The sequence below is a fragment of the Enhydra lutris genome, unplaced genomic scaffold (assembly GCF_002288905.1).
Source record: "Enhydra lutris kenyoni isolate GAN:26980312 unplaced genomic scaffold, ASM228890v2 scaffoldscaffold44, whole genome shotgun sequence".
In the NCBI taxonomy this organism is placed as follows: Eukaryota; Metazoa; Chordata; class Mammalia; order Carnivora; family Mustelidae; genus Enhydra; species Enhydra lutris.
The window spans coordinates 15,765,052-15,777,193 of NW_019154128.1; the positions used below are offsets into that span (position 1 = coordinate 15,765,052).

Genomic DNA, 12,142 nt, shown 5'->3' on the forward strand with positions numbered 1-12,142 from the left:
ACTGTGGAAAGAACCAAGATGCCCTTCAATGGACGAATGGATAAGGAAGATGTGGTCCATATATACTATGGAGTATTATGCTTCCATCAGAAAGGATGAATACCCAACTTTTGTAGCAGTATGGACAGGACTGGAAGAGATTATGCTGAGTGAAATAAGTCAAGCAGAGAGAGCCAATTATCATATGGTTTTGCTTATTTGTGGAGCATAAGGAATAACACGGAGGACATAGGGAGCTTGAGGGGATAAGGGAGTTGGGGGAAATTGGAGGGGGAGACAAACTATGAGAGACTGTGGACTCTGAGAAACAATCTGAGGGATTTGGAGGGGAAGGGGGTGAGAGGTTGGGTGAACCTGGTGGTGGGTATTATGGAGGGCACGTATTGCATGGAGCACAGGGTATTTTGCATAAACAATGAATTCTGGAACACTGAAAAGAAATTTAAAAAAAAAGTAAAAAAAGTCATAATTATAAGAAAATTATGAAAGGAAAAAATATCATGAGTAAAAGCAAATATACAGTAAGGTTAACAGATCAGTCACTTATAAAGCTAGTATGAAGGTTAAAAGGCAAAAAAAGTAAAATCAATTATATCTTAAAAAATTAGTTAAGGAAACTCACAAAATAAAAATATGTAAAACATGACAACAAATTCATAATATATGAATATGGAAGGAAGGAGAGAGTAAAGATAAAGTTCTTTTAAAATGCATTAGAAGTTAAGTGACCATCAATTTAATACAGACTATTATATACTTACAGTGTTATATAGAATCTCATGGTAACCACAAACCAAAAACCTATAATAAATACACGAAAAAATAAAGGAAAGGAAAGACAAGCATAATACCAATCACAAGGAAAAGGAGCAAAAGAAGAAGAAACAGGGGCGCCTGGGTGGCTCAGTGGGTTAAGCCGCTGCCTTCGGCTCAGGTCATGATCTCAGGGTCCTGGGATCGAGTCCCGCATCGGGCTCTCTGCTCGGCAGAGAGCCTGCTTCTCTCTCTCTCTCTCTCTGCCTGCTTCTCTGCCTACTTGTGATCTCTCTCTGTCAAATAAATAAATAAAATCTTTAAAAAAAAAAAAAAAAAGAAGAAGAAACAGACAAGAACTACAAGACAAATTCAGGCAATACTACAGAATAAAAGACAACAAAATTCTCCCCTATTTCTGTGCACAGGCTACCAAACACTGCAAAAATACAATGAACAAAATGGCAGTAAGTACATACCTATCAATAATTACTTTAAATGTAAATGGTCTGAGTGCTCCAATCAAAAGACAATATTAACAGTAATAACCTGGTTACTGAGGTTAATGAGGTACATACCTCATTAATCTGTAAGGCAGATAAAATCTGACAATGACATAATTGCAGACAAATCCCCATGTAACAGATACAAAGATCCACAACAAAATATTATAATTTAACAATTTCTTTAAAATGTTAGCAATCTAATCATTTATTTTAAAATTCTAGCAATATAAAAATTTACTTATAAAGTAATGTATCATGAACAACTGGTATTTATTCCAGGAATAGATTTTTTAAAATCAATCAATGTAGTAACCATTTTAACCAGCAAAAAAATTTTTTAAAAAGGTATGACTATCTCAATAATTATAGAAAAGGTATTTGATGAAATTCTATATCCATTCATGATAAGAAACTCTAAATAAATTTATAAGAGGTCTTCAACCTGATCAAATATTTCTACAAGAACATATAGCTAATATCATATTCACAAAAGAAACACTGAATCCTTTTCTCTTAAGATGACAAATGAGGCAAAGATGTCCACTCTCACCACTTTTATTCTATACCAGACAGAAATAAAAAGCATTCAGATTGGGAAAGAAGTTAAACTAACTGTATATGTGAAGGACATGATTGCTTATATAGAAAATCCTTTAAAAATCTACCAAAAATAACCCTACTAGAACTAAAAAAATTAAATTCAGGCAATACTACAGAATAAAAGACAACAAAATTCTCCCCTATTTCTGTGCACAGGCTATCAAACACTGCAATACAAAATTAAGGAATAACATATCACTTACAGTGGTACTTTAAAGACCCATGAGATAATAGGATAACAAAATATATATAATATCTATACACTGAAAAGTAGAAAACATGTGGATACACTATATGTATGTACTGGAAGACTCAGTATCATTAAGATCTCCACTCTCCCCATATTGATCTGTATATTCAATACCATGCTATCAAACTCCAAGTACATAGGTTTTTTTTCTATAGAAAATGACTCATTCTAAGATGTATATGAAAATGAAGAGGCCCCATAGCAGCCAACATTCTGAAAAAGAACACATTTGGAGGACTCATACTAACTAATTTCAAGACTTACTATAAAGTTACATGAAAAAAGATTCTATGATACTGGCTAAGAATGGACATTGTATATCCATGAGACAGAAGAGTTCAGAAATAGATCTATACATATAGGATCATTTTATTTTTGCTAAAAGTTCTAAAATAATTCAGCGGTGAAAGGACAGTCTTTGACAAAAGGTGCTGGAAGACTTCAAATCCATGTGATGAAAAAAAATAAACCTTGACCATTATCTTCCATCATACATAACTACTAATTCAAAATGTATCATAGACCAAAACTTAAAAGTGTAAGATTTCAAGAAGAAACATAAAAGAAAGCCTATGCATCTTGGTGTATGCAAAGATTCATTAGATAGGACACAGAATTATAAAGTATGGGGAAAAAATTGATAAACTGGACTTCATAAAAAATTTAAAACTTTTATCTTGGAACACTACATCAAAACCTAATGATGTATTACATGGTGACTAACATAACACAATAAAAATTTTAAAATATTTAAACTTTTGCTAAAGATCTAAAATAAAAAGGCAAGCCAATGACAGGGAGATAATATTTAAAAATACATGTATCTGACAAAGGAACATCTAGAGTGTTCAAAAAAAAATTCTTACAACTTTGGTAACAAGAACCCCAATAAAAAGATCAGCAACAGATTTGAACAGATACTTCACAGCAGATATTTTCATGATCAATACGAATGTGGACAGATGCTCAACACCATTAGTCAAAAAGGAAATGCAAACTAAAACTACAGTGTGATAGCTGTACACATCTATTACCAACACATGTGTTTTGAAAGGTGTAGAACCACTGGAACTCTCATTCAAGTCAAGTGGGAGTGTAAAGTGATATAATTTGGAAAATAGTTTGTCCGTCTCATACAAAATTAAGCACACTTATCATATGATCCAGCAATCTCACTGCTAGTTGTTCATCCAAGAAAAATGAAAACCTACGTACAAAGACTCACATGTGATGTTCATAGCAATTTTATTCATAATGGCCCAAAACTACAACTTGTTGTGGACTAAATTTTGCCCCCCTCAAAATACATCTGTTGAAGCCCTAACCACCCAATGTGAATGTACTTGGAGAAGGGCCTTTAAGAAGGTAAATAACACTATGATGTCATAAGAATGGGGCCAAGATGACTGGTAAACTTATAAGAAGAGAGATCAGGGATGTACATGCACAGAAGAAAGGCACTGTGAGGACACAGTAATAAGGTGGCCATCTGCAGACCAAGTTGAGAGGCCTCAGAAGAAAGTTAAACTGCCAGCACCTTGATCTTGGACTTCCAGACTCCAGAAATAAGAGAATATAAATTTGTAATTTCTATTCTTTAAGCCACCCAATTTGTGATAGTTTGTTATGTCACCCCGAGCAGACTAATGTACAAATTAAATGTCTATCAAAAAGTGCATAAACAAATTGTGAGATAGCTCTACAATGGAATACTACACAATATGAACGAATAATGAACTAACACACAACAACATGCATGAACTTCAAAATCATTATGTTGAGAGAGCAAAGTCAAGATTCAAATGAATACTTACTACCTGATTTCATGTATATAAAATTCTAGAGAGAGCAAATCAGTAATAGGGAGAGGAAGCAAATCAGTAGTTGCCTAGGGATTAGGATGGATGGACTGCAAAATGGCTTGAAGGAAGATTAGGGAGGTAATGGGATATTCTAGGACTTGATTATAGTGATGATTGTGAAAATGTATTCATTTGTCAAAACCCATCATATCACACTTTAAATTGCTTTTTATTGCATGTAAATTATAGTTCAATGTAGTTTAAATAATTTTATTTATTTATTTATTTATTTATTTATTTGAGAGAGAGAAAGCAATCTAGAGCATGAGTGGTGGGGAGGGCAGAGGGAGAAGCAGACTCCCTGTTGAGAAGGAAGCCCTGGGATCATGACTTGAGCTAAAGGCAGAAGCTTAACCAACTGAGCCACCCAGGCATCCCTACTTCAATACAGGTGATTAGAAATTAGATATCTAGGGGCGCCTGGGTGGCTTAGTTGTTAAGTGTCTGCCTTTGGGCTCAGGTCATGATCCCAGGGTCCTAGGGTCAAGCCTCACATCTGACTCCCTACTCAGCAGGATCCTACTTCTGCCTCTCCCACTCCCCCTACTTCTGTTCTCATTCTCTCTCTCTCTTTCTGACAAAATAAATAAATAAATAAAATCTTTAAAAAAAGAAGTTAGATATCCAGCAGTTTGTGAACGATAAATCAGATAGCTTTATTAATATATAAAACACAATTTTAAGCAGAGAGTATTATTCTGGTAACTCACTACACATTTACATTTTCATCATAAATATATAAAATGCTGAACAAACAGCAGTCTTAAAAATACAGCAAAATCAGTTATCATTCAGAGAAAAATAGACAAATCCACAATTACAGGACAATCTTAACACATTTCTTTCAGTAACTGAAAGATAAAGAATAAAAACTTGTAAAGATTTGTAAGAAGTGTATGACACTATTAATAAGTCTAAGCACATGTATATATAAATCTATATAACATACATACATTCCCCCAAAATAAGTTCATACACATGCTTTTTAGGCTCATGCAGAGTATTACCAAATATTAATTGTGCACTCTACCAGTAAGCAAGTTTTAACAGATACCAAAGAATGAATATCATATAAGCCATTTTATTTCATCATAATGTACAACAAAACTAGAAATCAAACAAAATAACCTCAATTCCCCTATACACTGGAAATTTAAAAAATAACTTCAGTGATCATAATTATTTTGAATGTAAATGGATTAAATGCTCCAATCAAAAGTCATGGGATGTTGGAATGGATAAAATATCAAGACCCATCTATATGCTGCCTACAAGAGACTCATTTTAGACCTAAAGACATCTGCAGAGAAAAAGTGAGGGAATGGGGAAATATTTATCATGCAGATGGATGTCAAAAGAAAGATGAAGTAGTTATATTTATCTTAGACAAACTAGACTTTAAAACAAAAAGTATAAAAAGAAACATAAGAGGGCATTATGGAACCATATAGGGGACAATCTAACAAGAAAATATAATAATATAAATATTTATACCCAACATGGAAGCATCCAAATATATAAAACTAGTAACAAACATAAAGGATTTAATTTTTAATAACATAATAATAGTAGGGACTTTAACACCCTATTTACATCAATGGACAGATCATCTAAACAGAAAATAAAGAAACAATGTCTTTGGATGACACACTGGACCACATGGACTTAATAGACATATTGAGAGCATTTTATTCTAAAGCAGCAGAACATACATTCTTTTCAAGTGCAAATGGAACATTCTCCAGAACAGATCACATATTAGGTCATAAAACAGGCCTCAACAAATACAAAAGATGAAAATCATACCATGCACCTTTTCTGACCAAAACACTATGAAACTAGATGTCAATGACAAGAAAAAATTTGGAAAAAGCACATATACATAGATGTTAAACATTATGCTACAAAGCAACTAATGGGTTAACCAGGAAATCAAAGAAAATTTAAAAATACATGCAAACAAATGAAAATGAAAACACAATATTCCAAAGCCTTTGGGATGCAGCAAAAGCTGTCCCATGAGGGAAGTATATAGCAATACAGGCCTACCTCAAGAAGCAAGAAAAATCTCAGATACACAACCTAACGTTATACCTAAAGGAGCTAGAAAAAGAACAACAAGTGAAGAAAAGACAGCAGAAGGAAGGAAATAATAAAAATTTGAGCAGAAATAAATCATATAGAAAATTTTTAAAAAACAATAGAACAGATTAATGTAACCAGGGGCCAGTTCTTTGAAAAAATTAATAAAATTGTAAAACTCTGGCCAGACTTATCACAAAGAAAAGATAAAGGACCCAAATGAATAAAATCACAAATGAGAGCAGAGAAATAACAATCAACACCACAGAAATACAATTATAAGAAAATATAATGAAAAACTATATGCCAACAAATTGGACAACCTGGAAGAAATGGTAAATTCCTAGAATTTATAAACTACCAAAACTCAAACAGGAAAAAATAGAAAACTTCAACAGACCAAAAACAGCAAAGAAATTGGATTGGAAATCAAAAAACTCCCAACAAACACAAGTGCAGGGCCAGACGACTTCACAGGTGAATTCTACCAAACATTTAAAGAGTTAATATCTATTCTTCTCAAACTATCCCCCCCCACAAAAAAAAGGAAAGGAAAAAAAAGAAACTTCCAAATTCATTCTGTGAGGCCAGCAGTACCCTAATACAAAGTCAGATAAAGACTCCACTAAAAAAGAGAAGTACAGGAGTGTGTGGTTCAGTCAGTGGAGTGAGAGACTCTTGTTCTCAGGGTCACGAATTCAAGTACCACATAGCATAGAGATTACTAAAAAATAAATAAAAACTTTAATAAAAAGAGATAACTACAGGTCAATATCCCTGAAGAGCCTGGATACAAAAATTCACAATAAAATACTGGCAAATACTAAATTCAATAATTTACTAAAAAAATCATTCACCATGATCAAGTCTGATTTACTCCTGGGTTGCCAGGGAGATTCAATATTTGCAAATCAATCAGTGTGTTATACCACATTAATAATAAAAAGGATAAGAACCATATGATCACTTCAATAGATGCAGAAAAAGCATTTGACAAAGTACAACTTCGACTCATGACAAAAAACCCTCAACAAAGTAGGTTTAGACAGAACATACCTCAGCATAATAAAAGCCATATACAAAACAAAAACAAAAACAAAAACAAAAAAACAAAACCAAAAACAGAAAAAAACACAGCTAATATCCTCGATGGAGAAAACCTGAGAGCTTTTCCTCTATGGTCAGGAAAAAAGACAAGGATGTCCACGCATACCACTGTTATTTAACATAATACTGGAAGTACTAGCCACGCAAACAACAATAAACAAAAGGCATCCAAATTGGGAAGGAAGAAGTCAAACTTTCACAATCTGCAGATGACATGATACTCTATATAAAAAACCTGAAAGACTCCATCAAAGAACTGCTAGATGGGCATTAAAGAGGGCACATGATATGATGAGCAATGGATGCTATACTGAACTAATGAATCACTGAACACTATATCAAAAACTAATGCTGTACTATACCTTGGCTAATTGAATTTAAATTCAAAAAAGGGGAAAAAAACCACTAGAACTGATACACAAATTCAGTAAGGTCACAGGACACAAAAATCAACATACAGAAATATGTTGTATTTCTATACCCAAACAAAGAAGCCACAGAAAGAAAAATGAAGGAATCAATCCCATTTACAAATGCACCAAAACCTAGGAATAAACCTAACCAAAGAGGTGAAAGACCTGTACTCTGAAAACTATGAAACACCAATGAAGGAAATTGAAGATGACAGAAAGAAATGGAAAGACATTCCATGCCCATGGATTAGAAGAACAAATATTGTTAAAATGTCTATATTATCCAAAGCAATCTACACATTTAATGCAATCCCTATCAAAATACCACCAGCATTTTTCACAGAGCTAGAACAATCCTAAATTTGTATGAAACCACAGAAGACCCTGAATAGCCAGAGGAATGTTGGAAAAGAAAACCAAAGCTGGAGGCATCACAATTCCAGATTTCAAGTTACACTAAAAAGCTGTAGTGATCAAAATAGGATGGTAATAGCAAAAAAATAGGCAAATCAATAGAACAAAATAGAAAACCTAGAAATTAACCACAGCTATGTGGTCAATTAATACTCAAAAAAGCAGGAAAGAATATCCAATTGAAAAAGAGAGTCTCTTCAACAAATAGTGTTGGGAAAAGTGGACAGCAACATGCTAAAAAATGAAACCAGGACATTCTCTTACACCAAACATAAAGATAAATCAAAATGGATTTAAGACCTAAATATGAGACCTGAATCCATAAAAATCCTAGAGGAGAACACAGGCAGCAACTTCTCTGCCACGTGCCATAGCAATTTTTTTCTAGATAGGTCTCAAGGCAAGAGAAACAAAAGCAGAAATAAACTATTGGAATTTCATCAAAATAAAAAGCACAGCAAAGGAAACAATCAACAAAACTAAAAGGGCAGCCTATGGAATGGGAGAGGATACTTGCAAATGACATTAACAATAAAGGATTAGTATCCAAAATATATAAAGAACTTATAAAACTTGGCACCCCCAAAATAAATAATCCAATTAAAAAGGAGAAGACATGAATAGATATGTTTCCAAAGAAGACCCACAGACAGCCAACAGACACATGAATAGATGCTCAACATTACTCATCATCAGAGAAATACAAATCAAAATTACAATGAGATATCACCTCGAACCTATCAGAATGTCTAGAAACAACACAAGAAACAACAAGTGTAGGCAAAGATGTAGAGAAAGGGAAAACCTCTTGCACTGTGGTGGGAATGCAAGCTGGTGAAGCCACTCTGAAAAACAGTACAGAGTTTCCTCAAAAAATTAAAAACAGAGCTACCCTAAGATCCAGTAATTACACTACTAGATAATGCCTAAAGAATACAAAAATACTGGGGCGCCTGGGTGGCTCAGTGGGTTAAAACCTCTGCCTTCGGCTCAGGTCATCATCTCGGGGTCCTGGGATCGAGCCCCGCATCGGGCTCTCTGCTCTGCGAGGAGCCTGTTTCCCTCTCTCTCTGCCTGCCTCTCTGCCTACTTGTGATCTTTCTCTGTCAAATAAATAAATAAAATCTTAAAAAAAAAAAAGAATACAAAAATACTAATTCAAAGGGATACATACACCCCAATGTTTATAGCAGCCATTATCTGCGATAGCCAAATTATGGAAATAGCCCACATTTCCTCTGGCTGATGAATAGATAAAGATGTGGAATAGGGGTGCTAGGTAGCTTAGTTGGTTAAGTGTCTGCCTTCAGCTCAGGTCATGATCTGAAGGACCAGCGAGGGAGCCCTGCCCCGGGCTCCCTGCTCAGTGGGGAGTCTGCTTCTCCCTCTGCCTCTCACCCACCCCCACTCATGCTTACACACACTTTCTCTCAAATAAATAAATAAAATCTTCAAAAAAATTTCGGGGGAGAGGCGCCTGGGTGACTCCAATAGTTAAGCATCTGCCTTCGGCTCAGGTCATGATCCTGGGGTCCTGGGATCAAGTCCCACATTGGGCTCCCTGATTCTCCAGGAGCCTGCTTCTCCCTCTGCCTCTGCCTCTCTCTCCATCTCTCATGAATAAATAAATAAAATCTTTTTTTTTAAATGGGGGAACATTAATCCCAGATATTAAGACTTAACATAAAACTATAGAAGCTCCAAGGATTTATTGTTAGAAAACAGATAAAATGACCAATGGAGCAGAACAAATGGAAACAAAGTAGACAAAGTAGACTTATAATTCAGTGAAGAAAGGATGGTTGATATCCATCCACAAAAACAAAAATTACATCTCTATTTCAAACCATACACAATTCAATCTCAAATGGATTAAAGGTCTAAATGTGAAGGGCAAAATTTCACATACTTTAAGAATTTTAGAAAAACTTTTAAAATATGAGAAAATATCTTTTTGGTCTTGGGATAGTAAAGGATTTCTTAGAGAAGACATAAAAACATAAACCATATGGGAAAACACTGACGATAATTCTGACAGCATCAGAATTTAAAACTTCTATTTATCTTGCAAGCACAGTGAAAAAACATGCCACAGAGAGAGGATAACCATGGTGTCTTTAAAAGGAATATTATCAAGAATATATAGGTAATTCCTATATATCAATATGAAAAAGATAAATAACCCAATAGAAAATGGGCAAAAGTTTACAAAAATGCATTCAAGGGAGAATCAAGAGAAAATTTATAGAGGAGGTATTCTGAATGGCCAAGAAAGATGAAAAGATCCCCAATTTCATTTTTAATCAAGGAAAAAGAAAACAGACTATATAGGAAAAAAAACAAACAAACAAGAATCTGAACACATCAAGTATTGATTAATAACAACCCCATGATTTCTACTAAAAGGGTAAAACTTTGGGAGAGCACTTTGACAATACTTAGAAGAATTAAAACTGTCCATATCTTGGATCTAGGTATTCCACTTCCAGGCATTAACCCAGAGAAATATACACCCAAGGAGAAATGTAAAAGAATGTTTGCTGCAGCATTTTATTATAGAAAATGTGAAAACAATTAAATTTCCTTTAATATCGGAATGAATTTTAAAAATAAAATATTTATACAATGACTACAGATGCAACTGTTTGGATATATACTGTAGGTATCAAAATGGATAAATTTCAAAATTATAATATGGAACAAAAAAGGCAAAATGCAAATGGATATCTAGAGTATCACTTAAAAACTTAAATCACACAAAACATTATACATAATGTATGGGTAATAAACATGCAGAAAAAGTATAAACACATACCAAAGAGTTACACAACTGATGAAAGTTATCCACACTAACCATTAGGGAGAGAGGTGGTGAAAGGATAAAGTGCTGTATCCGTAATATTTTGTTTTGTTTTGTTTTTTTCACAAAAAGAGAGTCTTGAAGGAACTTGGAAAAATGTTAGCATCCTTCAACTAGTGAGATGGGTATATGTGTGCTATTTATATTACCTTTTTTTTTTTTTAAACTTTCTTAGTATATTTGAAATAATTCCTAATTTTAAAAAATGCCAGATTATTCCAGTTGTAGGGCAGTTAATAGATTAAAGCAGAACCAGAGTGGATATAGGAGAATAGTCTATAATTCACAGTATATTTAAATAATTTAAATGTTTATTTATATATTTATAGAATGCCAAACAAAACTCTTTTAACAATGATGCAGAATGTCCTACAAGTATATTTTCCCAAACTTACCTGCTCAACTTCTCTGTTGAGAGAATCTACTTTTTCTTTTAATCTGTTACCCTCTGCCTCAGCAGTGATAAGTTCTAATTTGAGAGTATTGTTATCTGCTTCTGCTTGACGGGCCTTATTTTCCCAGTTTTCAGCATCTTCATTGGCTTTTCGGAGTTGGTCCATCATTTGCCGGTTCTCAGATTCCTAAAAAGCAAATCTTAGGTATTACTTCAAAAGATGTAAAATGGTCAACATATGAGCAAATTAAACATTATTTGCCAGGTCATTGGAAATTTATTTGCTACAGGATGATTTATAACATAACCTCAAGGAATCCTATCCATACTCAATTTAGAATGTCAGACATCTTGTAATTAAGAAAAGGGAGTGGTACCAGGATCTGCCCTGGCTCCTGAGTCACACTCATCCATCTAGTAAAGTTAAGCTATTTACTCTTATCTTTAGAACCTGGATGAATATGTTCTTGTATTTATATTTATTTGCTTTTGTTCAAACAAAATACTTCATTGCCTACTTTTCCTATATATCTGTTTACTTACTACTTGTTGGTCTGATTTTTGACCTTTTGTATCTGTGTATTCCCTTGTTCTTGACTGCTTTTCTAGGTTGTACTGGTCACAGAACTTCTGACTGGTTACATATCTCAGGCATCAGCTTCTGATATTTTTGTTGGTTTGGCACATTTCCTGTCAACACCTGACATTCATTCATTACCCCAACCTCAATCTTCTCCATCATGGACTATTCTATGACTCACTTTTATTCAGCACTCTATTAACTTGCCCAAAATTACTAAGAAGTAAAATACCAAACCTATGCCAATAAACACTGTTCATAAATATAGTCACAGTGGTCATTTGATATAGAACCACATTTTTAAAACCTTAAAATGTCTCT

At 33.9% G+C, this 12,142-nt stretch overlaps 1 protein-coding gene across 3 annotated transcripts in view; it reads right to left on the minus strand.

The window, feature by feature from the left end:
• Nucleotides 1-12,142, minus strand: part of LOC111155933 (testis specific 10) — a 124,355-nt gene that overhangs the window by 37,212 nt on the left and 75,001 nt on the right. For all 3 annotated transcript variants that reach the window (XM_022516416.1, XM_022516414.1, XM_022516415.1), the window contains one exon: nucleotides 11,243-11,428. In XM_022516416.1, the coding sequence (XP_022372124.1) occupies nucleotides 11,243-11,428 (186 nt within the window). The remainder of the gene's footprint in view (nucleotides 1-11,242; nucleotides 11,429-12,142) is intronic.